Here is a 19911-nt window from a genome sequence, read left to right as displayed (position 1 = left end):
GAATTTTAGTTTTAATATCAGCCTCCGACACACTTGTTCCTAAAAAAAACCCGAGTAAATCAGCGAGAGGAGAGAGAGAGAGAGAGAGAGAGAGAGAGAGAGAGAGAGAGAGAGAGAGATGCTAATTCCGGGTAGTGTTTTTGACCGCAGAATAGTATTGCTATGTTGTGTTCTTCCGGATTTCACCGGTCTTCGAAAGTAAAGTCCGGTAAACAAATGGTGTCTCACGAAGGAAATAAAATGATAAAGAAACATTTAACTATTGACAAGTTTTCGGCTAACTGGCCATCCCCCAGAAGGATAGATCATTTTGAATTATCACGGAATTTATGTAGGAATGGACTTTCCATTTAAGCTGGCATCCTTGCTTTCCAAGAAATCATGTCGGTTTTCCAAGCCAGCTTGCTCAAACTAGCCTGCCGGCTTTTCAGGTTATCATGCTGTGCAGTCTGGCATGCCCAAGCTAAGCTAGCAAGCCGGCTTTCCAACGGCCTAGCATGCAGGCTTTCCTAATGAAGTGCTAGCATGCCGTTTCTCCAACTTAGAATGCTGGCTTTCCCATTCAGCATAGCATCTTCCCAAGCTGGCATTATACCACACTATTATCGTAGTAGTTTTTGTAGTAGTAATAGTAGTAGTAGTAGTCTTGCTTTTTTTAGAGTTACGATTCAGCCATGATTAACACAGTTCTGCGATGCTCTTATTGCACGCGCACACACGTGTTCGCACCGGCGCATGCACACATGCGCGCACGTCAGAACTAGAGACACAGACACACACGAGTACGCGACAAGTCTTCCCGATCGTAGCCTTTTTTCAGCCATTCAGAACTAGTAGAAAAGAAGGAAAAGGAGAGGAGGAAGAGGAAGAAGATGCACAGAGAAGATACACTGGAGGGGAAAAAAAGAAGAAAAAGAAAAAAAAAAAGGAAGAAGGGTGCATTCTACCATTTTTCAGGCTGACGTGTATTGCCAGTTGATGCAGAATAAATAAATAAATGCGGGCTATGCTTTCATGCTGTGCATTTGCTGTCTCTTCCCCCCGCACCCCCGCATCCCCGCATCCCCCTCTACCCCACGCTAACCCCCCCCCCTCCCCAACACACACACACACACACATTCTCTCCTTTTCTACGTCGTGGGTTGGAATTCCCACGGTGTTCACTCGTTTCTGTATCACGGATGTACTTTTACGGGTGCCCCTCATCTCTTTCACTGTGTGTGTGTGTGTGTGTGTGTGTGTCTGTGTCTGTGTGTGTAAGTGGGGGGTAGAAGTGGGGCGTGTGCGTATTACGCGCACGAACGTGTGTGCTCCGAATCAATCATAACGTAGAAGGATTCTGTAACCATGTCTGACGGACCTGGAAGGAACTTCGGGTTGCGTAACTAGCTGGCATTGACTTCTGCCTCTCACAGTCGAATCATGAGTCGACAGTTTCATTTATGAGCCATTTGAGTCCTGAAATGAGTAAAACTTATGGGGAAAAAAGAAGAAAAAAAACAAAACAAAACAAAAAACAAAACAAAAACAAACCCACCCTGAATCACTGTGTAGCACATAGCGTCGCCGGCTCTTTTCGGATTGGCTGTTATGGAAACCCAGCAATTAAGTGATCGCTGCAAGTCCGTTCATTACCATTATCATTATCATCATTATCGTCATGATCATCATGATCATGATCATGTCGTCTCAGTTGTCTTCATCAGTGGCCATCATCATTATCGTCAGTCACCATCGTCATCATCATCACTGAGTCCCAGGCCACGTATCAGTGTGGTCAGTTTTGGGCCGGGTGTCCTAAGTGCAGAAGAAGCTAACTTCTTCTTCTTCTGCGTTCCTGGGCTGCAACTTCCGCGTTCACTCGTATGTACACGAGTGGGCTTTTACGTGTATGACCGTTTTTAATCCCGCCATGTTGGCAGCCATACTCCGCTTTGGCTGTGAATGCTGAGTATGCTCTTGTTTCCATAAACCCACCGAACACAGGATCTTTAACGTGCGTATTTGATCTGCTTGCGTATACACACGAAGGGGGTTTATGCACTAGCAGGTCTGCACATACGTTGACCTGGCGCCGTTACCGAGATTCGAACCCGGGACCCTCAGATTGAAAGTCCAACGCCGCTTTAACCACTCGGCTATTGCGCCGGTCAGAAGAAGCTAACGCCCCCTTCCACGCTGGTCTGTTGGAGGCCGTTGACCTGAGGTCTGGCGTGGTCATGACTATCCAGTCCTTCATAGTTGTGTCGGACCAGTTTTTCTGTTATCGCCCTCATCATAAAAGAGAGTTCTTTTTGTATGCCGCTGTCTGTTCAGTTGAAGGGAGGCAACCGCTACAAGCTAGCGTCAATGCTGAGCTTTTCACTTATTGCTTACCTTCCCAGATCACCAACACCAATGACTGACCACAGCAGCTCCGCGCGCGCGCGCGCGCGCGTGTGTATGTGTGTGTGTGTGTGTGTTCGACTTAACAATCGACAACAACAACAACATCAAAAAGAACTTGAGTATTTCTTGTCAGTGAAATACTGAAAGAAACAATACCGACACTACAACAAGGAAAGGAACAAACGGTGGGGTAGTTGTATACTGATGCATTTGTTTTCCAGTCGGAGGCCGTACGGTCCAGTCCCCGGCCGGCCGCTGGTTACCATTTACTGATGTACCACTGTACCGGCTGCCGGGGCAGTTACACTGGCACCAATATTTGCATTTGACGGAGTCACTGTAACACACACACACACACACACACACACACACACACACACACACACACGCAAACGCACACCATATATATATATATATATGTGTGTGTGTGTGTGTGTGTGTGTGTGTGTGTGTGTGTATCCTAACACAGACACGCAGGTACGCACGCACTCAGTGGTACTGACACCGCACTACATGCACACTGCACTGACACACACATCAGTACGCGCGCGCACACACACTGAAACTCTCTCTCTCTCTCACACACACACACACACACACACACACACACACACACTGCACCCAGCACACACTCAGCTGGCTCACACACACACTCGAAAAGAAAAAATCGGCTCGTCAGTCCGTCAGTGGGGTCAGTCAGTGCCAGTGCGGCCCTACGTCACAGATGTCACTGGACAACCCCCAGTTGAAATTGTTGGACCAGTCGAATCCGCCGGAAAGTGAATCGGGGAAAAAATCGGGGACCTTTTATAGTTTTCAACTGAGTTCATTTTATCATGAGGTTTATTTGTTTGTTTTTTTAATAATTAAAATTTTTTTTTCGATCAATATTGAATGCAGAAGACACATGTAGTAAGCTTTTACTCAGGGGGCAATTTTCGTGGTACAGTGGTGGGACATGCACGAATAAAAACAATTAAAGCACGAAACGGGATAATCCCCAGCTTTTTCTGATAATCGCAGTTGGTCATGCTGTATTTTCTTCAATGAACTCACACAGAGAGGCGTGGCCTGTGTGGAGTAATACGGATTAACGCAGAGGTAGACACTTTCGCTTCTTGTCATTCCTATTTTTGAAGGCGGCTGTCATTAATGCTCCAGTGACTACACGTGCTTTAGTTTTCCCATTGATGTTTACCAACGATGGCGAGAAAAATATTGGATCCAGAGAACCTGAAAAAAAGTGCCTGGACGGAAAAAGAAAAAGAAAATCCTGACTTGTCAATCTTGAACGTTTGGCCACACACACTTGGGTCTGATTGGCTCAACGCGCGACATTGATGGGCAGACTTTCCAAAAATGGAATCGGACCACAACACCACCATCTGTGTACCACACGGGGTTGGGGAAGTGTCAGGAAGTGGCCCAATTTCGCATGTTGGGATCCGTTTCTTCGTCCACTCCGCGTGTGGGGGACACTGCTTTAGAAGGCCACTTGAAAAAGTAACGGAGGATGAGTAAGCATACAACGCTTGTCAAGCTCCATGGATAGCACGGTAGCAATGGACCATGGTGAGTTTGGTGGTTGTTTTCTTTTCTTTTTTTTTTGTTTTTGCTCAGTGTTCTCGTTGTGTGCTCTCGCCTGCCCCACTTTCACGAATACTTCCCCGTGTCGCATATTTCATCAGGTCACATTCAGATCTTTATCCTCTCAGTTTTGTGATAAATCCGCGTGAGCCGAAATGAATTAAAATCGCCATCGTACTTGTGACCCCTTTATCTATTTTGGGTGGACTATTTTCCAACATGGCCGCCCCGTGCAGAGTCGTGTTATGACGTGCTTCTTCAAAGAGACCGAAACTCGCACAACAGAATTTGACTTTGCAAAAGGCCCAAGACGTATATCGATACCAGTTCTTTTCTGGGGTTCTGTGGGGCCAGTGCTTGGGAAGTGGCGTTTTCGTTTTCACCCGAAAGAGTAAAGCGTAGTCTGTGTGCCGAGTCGTGAGAGGCGTTGAAGCGGAAGAAGCAGTGAACCTTGTCAACACGAGTTCTGCTGATGTGCAGTTTGTGTTGTACGCATAGATAGATTTCGCTTGGGCTTCGAGGAAGTTTTTTTGGAGAGACTTTGTTGTTTTTATTTGTTACTTTATTTTCTTCTCCAAAAAGGCATTGCTGGACTGCAAATAGCCCCCTGACCACCATGGAATTCCATACCACTGCAGAACTGACTACCTCGCTCCTCTCTTCCAAAAGACCATGTCATGGTAATTTGAAGTTAAAGTGAAAGCACTAATGACTAATTTAGTCAGTAAGGTCAGAAAGTGAATAGGATCCTCTTTTCTGTTTGTGTCCGATTGATAAGTCTGCCTTCCCATTTCTCTCTGTTTCTATTGGTGTGTGTGTTTGTGCTAGTGCTACACCACTAATCTAACAAAAGTGAACACATACACACACACACAAACACACACATGTATAGACTATACATTGTGTGTGTGTGTGTTCACTTTTGTTAATTGTGTGTGTGTTCACTTTTGTTGGTTGTTGGAGGGGGCGAGGGGGCTACATCACAGTGTGTTGTGAGTGTGTGTGTTTAAATGTGTGTGTGTGTGTGTGTGTGTGTGTGTGTATACAATGTATAAACGTGTGTGTATGTGTACACATTTGTGTGTGTGTGTGTGTGTGCAAGAATGTTTATAAATCTGTCACTGTCACAGTATCAGTCTGTGTGTGTAACTGCATGAGTGTGTAAGTACTGCCACATGCTCCACCCTGAACTGGTTGAAATTGAATTTGAAGTATGAGTTTTCTACTGTTGTACTATTCTGCAGTATTTATACAGCACACACACACACACACACACACACACACACACACACACACACAGAATTATATGTGATACATGTAAGGTGCTAATCCTGTTCAGTTGGACTGCATTACAGAAATAGACAATGTGAAATGATCAGTCAGATCTATGTATTTTATTCCAGTGCTTTGTCTTTGAGTCCTGTGGTGCGGAGGCTGTAGACAATGTTTTGTGTATGCTACGGAATTTTGAGTTCCAGTTAGTCTCATATACCAAACACTTACACTTTTGATATATATTATCATTTTTTGAAAGTATATACGCCAGAATTAAGGTGAAGACCCAGCATAAGAAAAATATGTGAAAGTGAAAGTAGCATCTTAATCACAATAGTCTGATGCTACTTAATCACAATAGTCTGTTACAGTTGTAACAGTGTTGGTCCTCAGGGACTATGAGTGCATATTTTCATTGACTGTTAATTAACCTTGTAATCTGTGTGTGATATTATCAAAGTGTTGCTTTTTCTGTGACACTCTGTGAGTTGCATTATGTGATGTAAGTAAAAACTTGGTCTAAGTTTAATGATTTAACATGTTATTTGGAATTGTTAACATTCAAAATGTTTGTTAACTGTGCTACTTTTGCCAGTTAATTGTAAACTGTATTAATGATCCAATTCAGGAGGGGTGAGAAGAGTTTTGAGAGCTTTGCTTCTAACGGTAATAGTACTACCAACCCTGCTACAACATACATTCAGTTGATGTGCCTATTGTATGTTTGATACATGTATATGTGTATATGAGCGTATAATTTCCATTTATACATGCAGTGACACTACAGTATCTGTATTGCACACGCGCACTCTCTCTCTCTCACACACACACATGCACACACACACACACACACACACACACATGCACACACACATGTAAGTATCACCAACTGAAACAAGTCTTGGGGTTCTTCAGTATATGAGTTAATGAATTTCAGCGTTTCTTTCAGTCTCTTTCTCAAATCAGATAAGGTTAGACAGGACAAGGACATAGATCTATATCTTGTTATTAACTTTTTTAAGGTGTGGTAGAGGTGGTCAAATACAATATCAGAGTTAGACAATGATGCTAGCATGTAAACGACACGACCTATAGTGACGTGAAGTGCACAGGTGTTGATGAATGCTGTTACAGTACAACAGGAAGTCAAAGATTGAGGAAAGGAAATGTCTACAATTACAAATATATCTGATGCAGGCACTGTGACTGTGGGTATAAATGTTACCTTCATCATCATGGCACTTTAAGTTTAATGTCACCACCATCCTCATCCTCAGATGATGGGGATAAATTTATTCATAACTATACCAGGAAAATGGGGAATGGTGCTTATCCATCCAACACAACACGGACACCGCCAGAAGGATTATGTCTGACAAAAAAGGGTGGCAAGAATGCCATTTTTTATGTTGGGTGTCTGTGGTTCAAACTCAGAAAATTTGGACTTTGAACTAGGAGCTCAGCCAATAGAATCAGGCAGACAGCTAATATAAGTCTGTGGTTTGAACTCGCTTCATTTTGAATGTGAGCAGGATGTTGTACCCACTGAGTGATTCAAGCAGCTGACAGGTTGCACAGTGAGTGGTGACAGACAGAGGTGAACTGTGGGATGCTGGATTAGTGAATAATGGAGGTTGTTCCACTAGCAGAAACAAAGCTATTGGTCTTGGCCTGAGTATTAATTATCCGTCTCTTTGATCAGTTGTGGTGCCGCATGAAATCATACGCTCAGAGTAACAGTTGACTGGTGTAGCCAGACAGCTTTCTAGTATCAGCTCATTTGTCATTTTGTGTTTGATGGAGATGGGAAAAAATATTTCTGGATGTACTGGAGATGAGGACTAATGAGTCTCCTTCACTTCAGGCTCACTTACCACAGAGAGTCCGGAGAAGCTTCTGTGAAATAGAAAATGATTGTCGTGATGTTCTCTGCATGGCGGACTCAGTGTGAGCAATGGGGTCATTGTCTTCAGCTCCCTCGTCAGTTGTCTCATAGTAATATTTACTATAGTGTAAGTGATATTGATAACACATTTTTTTTGTGCTTCATAAATTCCAGTCAGGCTGTGACCACACAAAAAAACACACATCACACATAACATGCACATGCACATACATCTGTATGTATATATATCTGTATATATATATCTCTCTCTCTATAATATATATATATATATATATATAATATATATATATACATAAATATGTGTGCACGCACGCACACACACATCCATGCATGCGCGCAACACACACACACACACTGACCCTCACCTTTCCTCTCTCTCCCTTCCACCTCCTCCCACCCTTCCCTCCCTCTGTTTCAGTGTGGGGACTGATCCATATATGCTACACTACATCTGCTGCAGGAAAAAAGAGGCAGATGCCTTGCCATCGCATAAAGTTCTCTGCATGCTGATCATTCCTTTAAAGCATGAAAAGCAAAGGAAAAAAAAGCCTCCACCTAGACTAATATCCCCAACACATTCACACACCAACTTACCTCATTATAAAAATAAAATTGTGTTGACAGTTTAGAATGTTTTTGTTTTGATTGTATGTTACAAGTTCCTTCAGTATTTACGAATTGATTAATGTGGCCACACACAGCAAGATGTGAAAATAGTTCACGTTGAAACGGTCATGAATGTTTACAGGGTCAGAAAATACAAGTCGGGAACAGTTTTGTTCTCCAGAAGCATGACTTTGTAGAATCTGCTCAACTGGTCTTTGTTTTGCCAAGTAACACAGAAGCCTGATGGGAAGAATGCCTGGGCAGTTAAGTGTCTTGCTTTTATTGGACTAGGCCCTTATCTCAAGTCTTAGAATGAATTTGTTAGGCAGGTGGGGACGGAGGAGAGGAGGGAGGGGAGAGGGAGGTTTTTGGGGGGTGAGGGGCAGGGGGAGTCTAGTGGGTTAGGTTCCCAGAGTGACATGACAGTGACAAACAATGTATGACAGCCTTGTCTTTCACCTGTGTCATCGTCTCATCAGCCGCGTGTCAACCTCCAGAGGGCTTTGTTGTTGTTGTCGTTGTCTGGACTGTGTGGAATGTCTCAGGTACCGCTTTGCCAGTCTGGAGGAAGATGTTTGTACACTGTATGTATGTCCTTATTTTTTTTGTTAGTTGGTTTTTGTTTTTTTGCTCTCGCAGTCAGTCTTTCTTGGTCTTGTGTTCAGAATTGATGTTTTGCAGCTGTTGTTGAACTGTAATGTGTTATTGGTAGTGTTATGTATCTTAGTTATTGATAGTTCATACTTTCTGTGTATGTTTACACATGTTGCAGTTTATGTAGTCTAAACAACAGATGTGTCTAGAGACATGTTATAGCCTTCATCATTAAACAACACTCATGACATGAGTCATATCTATCTATCTGATGATATATACATTCATGATTATGTACCCATAAACATGCGGGCATGCACACACTTACTCCCAGACACACACATGTCCACACACACACACAAGCAAACACACACACACACACACACACACATATATAATGTGCTTATTTCCCACTGCCAATGCACACAAATTTCTGTTGTTTCTCTCCCTGTGCAAACATGTTTCCCCCTGTAAATTGCTCAGTTGTGATAATTTGATTCCAGTATAACAGGATATTCTTACACTGAAGTGATATATATGATCTCTTAACAAACATTTAACAGATTGTCTTGGATGTTTATCACTCCAGTGACCAAGGTAACACTGTGGCATCATCTTTCATTCAGGCAAATTGCTTATCAGTCATACTGACCCAATTACCGATACATGTGAAAGAATATATAAAAAAAAGAAATATGTTGCCAGATTCATACTGAGTATATTCACCACTGAATCTGCAACTGACACTCATGACAATTACTTTGTGCGTAATATGACGAGGTGCATGTCAGTCACATTAATTATACAAATTTATGTTTATCCATAGACCTGTATAAAGTGTTACAATGTATTGTGTAGTATTACCCAGAGAAGTATATTTATAGAATATATTACATTTATTTGTAGAACTGTACTCAAAGACAATACATTTTATCATGGGAACAGAAGTATGTGTGTAAATTTGAACATTTTTGTTTGCTTTGTTTTGTTTGCTGTTGACGTTTTGTGTACCACATTCTGTTCATCAGTTACAGTTTTCGTGCTTTCTGTGTAATAAGTGTACTGTACTAAATGAAACAGAGAGAGAGAGAGAGAGAGAGGAGGCCATTTTCAGTCACAGATCTCTTCTCATTTGGAGTCACATAACTGAGGCAGTGACTTTTTCTTACGTAATTTTTTGATGATAAGCTGAATCAATAAATGATTAATGTTGTTCAGATTTGAAGGGTTACCTTTTTTTGTTTTTTGTTGTTGTTGTTTTTGTTGTTGTTGTTGTTTTTGGTGGTGGGGGGAGGGGGTGGGGTGGGGGGTGGAGTGGGGTGGGGGCATTGTGTAGATCTGTATATTTATAGGCACGAAAACATCTGTATATTTATGTGCTTGAAAATAGTTAATCTTACGATCGATAATATGGCCAGTAATAATGTTCAGTGAAATAAATGAGGACTGCGTGCAGAACAAACAGCCAGAGAAAGGCCCATGTAGTTATCGCATGAACACTGTCAGTGTGTGTGTGTGAATCAGAATCAGAATCAGAATCAGAATCAATTTTAATGTCAATTAAACCTGAACAAGGTTTATAAGACACGCATGTAAAGTTACATGAAACCACGCACAAAAAGCAAAAGCAAAACAAAAATAGATAAATGCTGAACAAGACATTGAATCACTCTTGCACACTATGGCGTTTTTGACAGCAGTTACTGACAAATTTCCCAAATAGTCCCACAAGTTTGTCTTCCAGTATTAGCTGACTGGGTTTAATAATATTTGGAATGTAATTTTGAATTTTTTGTATGAATTCTACTCTGATTTCTTTGTATAATTCGCAGTCATCTAAGAAATGAAATTCATCCTCTATTGTTTGACATTGTAAACATAGTCTCCTTTCTTTTGGAATGTTGAAATATCGGCCTTTTTCTATTGCTAAATCATGACAGGATATTCTTAATTTGCGCAGTGATTGTTTTTGATTATAATTAAGATATCATTCAAGCAAATAAGGCTCGGTTCTGTATTCACGAGTAACTTTATTATAGAATAGTAGTTTAGATTTATTTTCAGATTTGTTTCTCTTCCAGAATAAAACATATCCATATTCTAGTTTATTCATTATAACGTGGCTGAGTCTATGAATATTGACTGTTGACTGATTATTCCAAACGTGTCCTAAACCAAGATTCTGTAATATAATTTCAACAAAATTAATCCATGTTCGCTGTTTTGTTTCCTCTGTAAGCATATCATCATACACAATTTTGATATACGAATTTTCTCGTGCCTGTGTTATGTGAAACCAAAATTTTATTACTTGACAAATCACTTTTAAACTTAAGGGGTATTTACCTATTTCACCAAGTATTGCTAAATTTGTGGCTTTTTTGTGGACACCCAGTATTTGTTTAAAAAAGTTTAGATGAACACGCTCATGTGTGTGTGTGTGTGTGTGTGTGTGTGTGTTTGGAGGGGGAGAGAGAGAGAGAGAGAGAGCCATTCCCACATATTGGCCTGACTTCCATGCATGTCTGGTGGTGGGTGACCTTAACTCCAGCCCTATCTTCCACCAGTAGCGGTCTCCCCCGTATAGTAGTGCAGCACTGCTGAAGTGTTTAAACCCCACGGAGGGTCGACCAGCCGTGACACCAAAGCCCTTTAACCCGTCCCGTCGCTTCCCCAGGCTCACTGCGTTGTGTAACGCACGCACGCAAGGGACGCCAGGGGTCAATTAGAACTTGGCCCCAATATGACTTTGCCTGCCTGCCTGTATGGAAATGATAGCGGCTCCGGGTGTATGAGTGGTGGTAGTTAGGAGGTAGGTAGGCAGTATTGATTTGGATAGAACTGACTGGCTTATAGTATACGTACGTACATGTATGTATACATGTATGTGTGTATACGTACTACTACGTTTCAGGACGAGAAGTAGGGGTGCGATGGTGGGGGTGGTAGTGACGCGGAGGGCGGTAAATTATTATATGCCATGTTTGTAGGGGGTTTCCGCGCTCTTCTGGTTCCCTGTTCGAGACAGGGTGTGAATTGAAGTGGGGTGTGTGTGTGTGTGTGTGGGAGGGGGGGGGGGGGAAGAGAGGCTGGGAGCGAATACATGAGTATTTATTAATGTATTAATATGTGTGTGTGTTTCGTGCGTGCGCGCGGGCGCAAACACAAATCAACAAATATTATTTGTGCACGCATGCAGACACTTGTTAATTTTGTTTCTCACCACTTTATGGACCATATGCTTTCAAATCATATCTCTCTCTCTCTCTCTCTCTCTCTCTCTCTCTCTCTCTCTCTGTGTGTGTGTGTGTGTGTGTGTGTGTGTGTGTGTGAGATCCAAAACAGGTTTGTATTGTGATCATTTTCTGTTATTTTGACCAGTACAGTATCATATGTATGTTTCTATATACAATGTATGTTTGTATGTATAAATATATATATATATATATATATATATATATATATATGTATGTATCCTGTCGACCCGTCCGTCTCTGTCTGTCTGTCTGTCTGTCTGTCTCTCTCTCTCTCTCTGCTATTTTGTTTTTGGTCAGTCGGAATGGGTTATTTTGTATTTGGGTCTGTCAGAATGGGCTCTGTGTTGGGTTTGGAAGAGGACAACTGATGAGATGGTCCTGGGGTGTTGTGCTTAATATCTCCAACCCACCTCCTCCCTTCCACTCAACCACACACACGTATATATATATATTTATTTATTGAGGGGTGTGTTATCGTATTCACCTATACGTACTCGAATCTACTGTTTTAGCCCCCCATTTAACACCCCACCCAACATTGTCAATGCCTATCACTTGTCTGTGGTGTGTTCGAAAATGATTCATTAGTTGTGTACTTTGACTAACCGAATGTGTGTTGTAAGGTGTCAAGTTGTGTTGTGAAGTGTGTGTGTGTGTGTGTGTGTGTGTGTGTGTGTGCGCGCGCGCGCGCGATGGCTTGCATAGATAGGTGCTTAATGTGGTCGTCCCCTCCCTCCATCACAACTGCCAGTGCTTAAACACAATTGTGGCACTGTGTGTATTGCTGCCTCTGGTGTCTTGGGTACTGACTCGTTCTGCCTCTGTTAGTTCGGAGTGTCATAATAAGTATATATTCTATACACTCGTTGGTCTCATATCTCAAGTCTCATTGTGTATACATGTGCGTGTGTAACTGGAGAGAGGTGGTGGGACAGAAAGAGTATATTATAGTGTACGTTAAGGGAGGGAGGGATGTGTTTATGTGTGTGTGTGTCATTGTGTGTGTGTGTGTGTGTGCTATTGTGTGTGTGTGTGTGTGTGTCTATGAAAGAGAGAGAGAGAGAGAGAGGGGGGGAGTCACTGTGCGTGGGCGCGTGCACGTGCCCTGTTCTGCTTGAACTACCTCTGGTCTCAGTCTCCCTCTTCCTTTGGATTGAACTTCCTTTTTGTATGGGTGTGATGTGGAACGTATTCAGGAATACAAATAAGTGACTCTCGGTCATTGTCTGCCCTCCCCCTCTCCCTGTGTGTGTGTGTGTGTGTGTGTGTGTGTGTGTGTGTGTGAATATTCAGGAATACAATTCAGTCTTGTTTTGTCTGTCTGTCTGTCTGCCTGCCTGCCTGTCTCAGTGTTCAGGAATACAAACCAGCTAGCTAGTGGTGTTTTTTTCTGAAAGCTTATCTGTCTCTGTTCCCACTCTCTGTCTCTCCCCCGTTTCCCCCAGCACCACCACCTTCCTCTCCACCACTTGTCTTTTGTAGACCTCCTTCCACGCCCCCCCCCCCCCTCCTCCCTACCTTTACCTGTTCTCTTTCACGTAACAGCTTTCTTTTTTCTTGGTACCGTTGTCACCCCCCCCCCCCCCCAGCCCCCATCTCCCCAACACACTCTCTCTCCTTTCCACACTCCTTATACTATAGTCCCCTGGTAGAGTGAGACGACACTGTTATGGTTTGGTCAGTTGTTGGTGTCCCTGTCCCCACTCCCCCACCCTCCCGCCCCAGCCCCCCTTCCATTCTGCTCCTCCTCTTGTCCCACCCCACACCCCCTCCCTTTTGTCACTCAGAATGGGCTTTTGTCTTCAGTGAAGCCGACAGCTATTGAATCAGAGGAATATATATGTATACCTTTGGTGGTGGTGGGTAGTAGGTAGAGAGGGTGTATGTGTGTGTGTGTGTGTGTGTGTGTATGTGTGTGTGTAACCATATATATATGTGCAGTTGGTTTATGCCAGATGTTAGGCTTGCATTTTCGGTGACCTTGTGTTCTCTCTCTCTCTTCTCTGTGTGTGTGTGTGTGTGTGTGTGTGCGCGCGCGCGCGCGCGTTTCTTAGCTACTGCTAAGAGTCACTCATACTAAAGGTAAAATGCTGGAAAAAAAGACAATAGGTCCAGCTTCTTTGCTCTCTGTCTGTTTCTGTCTCTCTCTCTCTCTGTCTCTGCATGTCTCCTCTCTCCCTCTTATCTTTCTCTCGTCTCCCTCTCTTTCTTTTCATTCATACCACACTCAACCTCTGACTCCCCTTCTTTCTACCCCTTGGAACCTCCCCCTCCATCCCCCCCCCCTCCTCCACACACACCCCAACACACACCTCGCTAATTATGTCTTTGCTCACCTATCTCCTTTCTTGATCTTTACCTCTTTCACTTGCCTACCCCTATTTTTTCTCTCTCTACCCCTGCTCTCTCTCTCCCTCTCATTACCTTAACCCTCTTCCTCTCAGTCACTTCCTGGTCTTTACCCCTATCACTCGCCTACCCCTACTTCTCTCTCTCTCTCTCTCTGTCTCCCCCCCCCCCCCACACCCCGCCCTCCTATTCCCTCACTTTCTCTCTCCTCATCTCCTCATCACCTTAACCATCTACCTCTCAGTCTCAACCTCCCCACCCGATCCCCCTCCCCCTCCTCCGCCCGCGCACCTCTCCACCTCCTCCCCTCACTCTGCCTCCCCAGCAACCCCCCATATTACCCCAAACAAGAGGAGAAAAGGCAGCAGCAGTACATTACTACAGTGGGAAGACAAGATAGTCGGTGATAGCCTCAGCAGAGAAGCTTTACGGGACTGAACAGGAAGGAACCAAAACGGTACGGGCTGTGTGTAGCAGTTTGAAATATTACTGCAACAAGAGAGCTGAGACGAGCTGAGGGGTGGTAGGTGGTTGGGGATGGGGTGGAGTGTAGGGTGCGGAGGGTTTGGGGTGGGGGGGTGGGGGCCTGAAATTGTCGAGTCAGCAAGTATTGATCAGTAACTTTTCACACAGAGTGCGAAGCGAGGCCACTCTGTCTAATTGCTGCCTGGCCGGCCTGTTTCCCCCCCCCCCCCTTCACCCCCCACCCATCTCTCTCTCGCTGTTCATTTAACAGTTTTCGCGCGCGCGCGCGTGTGTGTGTGTGTGTGTATTTGTGTGTGTGTAGGTGGGTTGGGTAGTAGGGGTTTGGGGGTTTTGGTATGGGGCTGAGTTAGGGCTCCCATTTCCCCTCCTCTGACACGTGTGTGCCCTCTGTGTGTCTGGTTTTGCCTTCACCACCTCCTTCCTTACCCGAATGTTCCTCCTCCACTCCACCTCCCCCCTCCCCGCCCACCTCACCTTACCCACCCTCACGTGCCCCCTACCTCCCTGCCCACATTGACCCCTCTCCTCCATCGTCCTTCCCCACCCCCACTCTATCACTGCCCCCCCCTCAGCCCCCCCCCCCCCCCCCCGCCCCCCCAACTCTCATCTCTGTCAACGTCTAACTCTTGTCTTGTTCCCTTGAGTTGGTCAACTTGTTTGGTTCCCTAATACTTTATCTTTGCACTTTGCAGAAGCTGTTCAAACTGTGATCGCAGATTGGCGGTGGTGGTGTTGGGGGGGATGTGTGAGGGGTGGGGGGTGGGGGGGTCGGTCTAACCAACACAGCAACAACAAATTGGAAAAAAAAGTTTACCAACAACAGCAGCATCAAAGTGGAAAAAAAAGCTAACCAACAACAACAAAGGGATACCAAATATTCATTTAATAATTGATTTTTGATTCATTGTGTTTGTGTGTGTGTGTGTGTGGGGGGGGGGGGGGGGGGGGGCGTGCGCGTGCATGTTTGTAATGCTACACGTATTAGTATTATGACAAGGACACTGCTCAATTTGAATGGTGCCACAATGCAAAATTATCGAATGTTTGGATGTGTTCTTATTAGGATTGGATGAAGGTTGTTTAGGGAGAGAGTGGGGTGTTGACATTTTCCCCCAAATGCTGTGGAAATACCTGTTAGTTTACGTTTTAGATTAAAATTTCTCTCACTCTTTCGTTCAGAAAAGAACTATTCTGTAGACATTCGTGCAACAAGTATTTTTTCCAATAATTTTGACCACCGCCATCATCACCAACAACAAAAATGCATTTAAACAACGGAGCAACCCCCTCCAAAAAAAAAAAAAGCCCCCCCCCCCCCCCCCCCCCCCCCACACACACACACACACATACACACAACCAAGGGAAAAAATATTGTTGATTCCTCCTTAAGCCTTTTAAATGATGGCAGCGTTACCAGGATCCCTGATATTGTCACTCACAGGGCATCTGCTATAGATCTATCTTTCATATCTCCTACGTTGTATCCAGAATGTAAATGGACGACATATAAAGATACATTGGGAAGTGATCACTTACCGATCATCATGACTTTTAATGAAACTCAAAGACCTTCAGAATTTCAAAAAGACAAAGTTCCAAGATATAACTATAAAGATGCAAACTGGGAGAAATTCGAAAGTATGCTTGCTAGCTATAACACAGAGTTCATAAACACCGCGGATATAGATACATTATATTCCTTTTTTACTGACACCATTTTACAAGCTGCCGACATATCAATTCCAAAATACAATTCACTTAAATCAAGCAAGCATTCAGGAAATATTTGGTGGACACCACAGCCTGTGAAGCAGCAGTAGATAATAAAAAATCTAAATTTATAACTTATCTGAACAACAAATCACCAGAGAATCTTATTGAAAAGAAAAAGGCAAACCATCATAGCAACATGGTCATTGCACAGGCAAAAAGACAATATTGGTCTTCCTTCTGTAATAGGGAGATTTCTGATCATAAAGATACTAAAAGGTATGGAAAAAAATTAATGAAATGAAAGAAGGTGTAAATTTGCCATCTTGTCCTATTAAAATAAAAGACAAAGATTTTCCGTCCAATGTAGAAAAGGCAGAAACATTTGTAGAAATGTTCCCAGAGTCTATGCGATTGGAAGGTCTCTCACATAAAAACAGAAAACACAGTACCGAAGAGGAGAGCAAAAATGATAAAACAGATCGAAGACCTTACAACAGTCAGTACATCAATGCTCCACTCACGCTCAACGAGGTTAAAGAAGCATTAATATCCCTCCCTAAAAGGAAAACATCTGTAGGACTTGATGCAGTCTCAAATGAGATACTGAGACATTTACCAGAAAATTTTGTTATTTTATTGTTTGAGATTTTTCAAAAGTGCTGGATTGATGGTTTAATGCCAGCACAATAGAAAGTCTATTGTGATACCAGTTCATAAACAAGGAAAATGCAAAACAGATAAGAGCAGCTACAGGCCAATTGCACTAACATCACATACTGGTAAACTAATGGAAAAAATAATTTTGAGAAGGCTGATGTACTATTGTCATAAAAATAAGATTATCCCAATTAACCAAGCAGGCTTTCAGAGAGGTAGATCTGCAATTGATAATTTGGTAAAACTTACAACACATGTAAAACAACAATTCGCTAGAAGGAAAAACGTTCTTGCAACTTTTTTTGATGTGAAGAAAGCCTATGATCAAGATTGGCATGCAAAGTTACTCTTTAAACTGAAATCTGTTGGCTTTTCAGGACATATCTATGATTATATCAAAGATCTCCTGAGTGAAAGAAGTATACAGGTACGGGTCGGGAATACGTACTCGAATCCTGAGACTCTTCACATGCGATTACCCCAAGGTTCTGTTATTGCCCCTGTTCTATTTAATATCTTGTTGAACGACTTACCCAAACACTTATCAAAAGATGTGATCCTAGTGCAATATGCAGATGATATATGTATGTGGATGAATGTAACTATGAAACGGAATACATCCAAAAAGGCTTTAAACTATATCAAGAAAATATACCAAAGAGAAATAGATAGATTAAATAGATATACTGCTGATAATGGTCTTACATTATCATCAGAAAAAAACACACATTATGCTTTTTAACAATGGTACAAACCCAGAAGAGTTACCAACATTTAAGATTGAAAATGAGACAATTCAGTATAAAGATACTGTTAAGTTTTTAGGATTGATACTTACTTCAAAACTAACCTGGAATAGCCATATTGAATATATAATAACAAAAGCAAGAAAATCTTTAAACTTACTCAAAATTGTGAGTAAACAGTACTGGGGACAAGATACAACGATTTTGAAACATTTATCATCATCACTTATTCGATCCAAACTATCCTATGGACAAGAAGTCTTTTTCAATGCTCCAAAATATTTGCTAAAGAAACTTCAAAGCATAGACTGTGAAGCATATAGACTTGCCCTTGGTGTACTTTTCCATGCACCGACCCTCGGAACATACAAAAAAAAATAGGAGTACTACCTTTAGATGAATACCGAAACCTCGCATGTGCTAAATACGTATTGAGAAGCTCAACAACTGAAAATTATACATCAGAGGAAGTAAAAATTACATCCGAAAACAACTTCCCCAAAAGAGCTAAAAACATATCTTATTTAACACCCATTGGCACGTTTGTGTCAAACCTGTTCGAAAAGTCTGAAATTAATTCAGATGACGTAGACACACAGAAGACCGTAAGTCCATACCCCATATGGGAGATGAATAAAGCACATTTTGATGTTAATCACACTGACATGAAAAAGAATGAAAATCCGAATATCATGGCAACGGAAGTCCGAGTACACCTTCAAAATAGATACTGTGATCATTTACAGATCTACACAGACGGCTCACTATTAGACAATGGCCAAGCAGGTTCAGCTTTTGGTACTGAAAACAGAAAGATCATACTATATTGGTAAAAATCGTTCAATATTCACTGCTGAACTTATTGCTGTTCTTATGTCTCTAAATCATATTCTTGATCTTCCAATTTGCCTTCCACAAGTCTTGGTTTGCGTTGATTCCAAATCTGTATTATGTGCTTTAAACTCATCAAATTGTAAGAACAAATCCAAAATCATAATAGAAAGCAGCCACATTTTACATCTTTTAAGCTTGAAAGGAACACATATTACGTTTTGCTGGGTTCCTTCACATCTTGGTATTCTCTACAATGAATGGGCTGACAGTGCTGCAAGAAAAAGTGCAAAAAACGAACAGGGAACCATAGAACTTCATGTGCCTCTGTCTGTACAAGAGGGTTATCGAATACTAGGAAAAACATCGTGGAACAAAGTCAGAGAATTATACCAGGAAAACGGCAAAACTTTAAACCATAGTGTAATTAATGTTCAACAACCGGGAACTATCAATCAGTCAAATAAAATAAATACAATATCAAACAGGATAAAACTGAACGCTTTTATAACTAAGTTCAGCAAAGATGTCAGATGCATATGTGGAGAACATATATCTAGCAACCATATAATATTCGAATGTCAGAATCTAAAATGTTTTTTGCCAGACTTCACCAAAAGTTCTTTTGAATGTGTTATTAACAATTCCAATATGTTATTTGCTGTTGCAGAAGGTTTGCTGCGTAGCCCAATAGGACATTTGTTATAGTTGTTTGATGTTGGCGTTTATAACGTTTCCATTTTCCCTAGCGTTGTCTCTCCCTATTCACCCTCCACACATACACACACTTTTACCCCCCACCCACAACCCCTACCCCCACGTGTTTTTTTCCCCCCGTCTAATATCACTTCAAGTGGAAAGACGTCAAACTGAAGACGAACGAAGGGAAAAAAAGAAAGAAGAAACCCATGCAAACATGGCATCACTGTCATTTCTTTAGTACATACTCACGGACCTATATACGTCCGTGGTACATACTAAATGCAAGTCGAATCAAATAAACAAATGACATCATTCATTACATAAAACCGAAGCTGACATCGCCTGCCTCGATCTATGCTGCCAGGCTCGGGGAACTGACAATGCTACTAAAGGGACAGACTGTGTGGAACGAACGATCACGCCCTGATTGGTGGAAATATCCTGACCGGTGGAAATTGATGGCTTCCTGGCTTCAGCGTGGATGGATGGATGGGTGGGTGGACTGACGGTGACAGGACGTTGCAGTTATTGGTTTGGAAGTGGGCAGTGATGGGCGTTGATCATTGATCGCTTAGTGACTGTGTCCTGTCCCGTGTGTGACGCGCCGTCAGCCACTGCATTGTTGGACCTTGTCTTGTGGTCGGTCACTGGTGCTCTTGTCAGTACAGTTTGGTTTGTAGTTGAACAGGGGATTCCTTCTGACCATGTGTTTGTGGACGATTTGATTAATGGTCAGTTTGTATGTTTTGTTGGGTGGCTTGCTCTTTTTTTTTATTTTTTTTTTTTTACTACTTCCAGACTGTTGTTATTGATT

The 19911-nt window shown here is 42.5% G+C and overlaps 1 protein-coding gene across 8 annotated transcripts in view; it reads left to right on the top strand.

Moving 5' to 3' along the window:
• Nucleotides 1-19911, top strand: part of LOC143279999 (uncharacterized) — a 156615-nt gene that overhangs the window by 86039 nt on the left and 50665 nt on the right. The window contains exon 1 of one of the 8 annotated variants that reach the window (XM_076584432.1): nt 3811-3960. The exons of 5 other annotated variants lie outside the window; for them this stretch is intronic. In XM_076584432.1, coding sequence (XP_076440547.1) covers nt 3958-3960 — 3 coding nt within the window. In that variant the 5' untranslated portion in view covers nt 3811-3957. Of the gene's footprint in view, nt 1-3810; nt 3961-4254; nt 4656-19718; nt 19829-19911 lie in introns of those variants that run through there. 2 more of the 8 variants (XM_076584431.1, XM_076584433.1) reach the window with 2 other exon arrangements.

This window comes from Babylonia areolata, chromosome 3 (assembly GCF_041734735.1).
Source record: "Babylonia areolata isolate BAREFJ2019XMU chromosome 3, ASM4173473v1, whole genome shotgun sequence".
In the NCBI taxonomy this organism is placed as follows: domain Eukaryota; kingdom Metazoa; phylum Mollusca; class Gastropoda; order Neogastropoda; family Buccinidae; genus Babylonia; species Babylonia areolata.
This window is presented reverse-complemented; position numbering and strand designations above follow the sequence as displayed.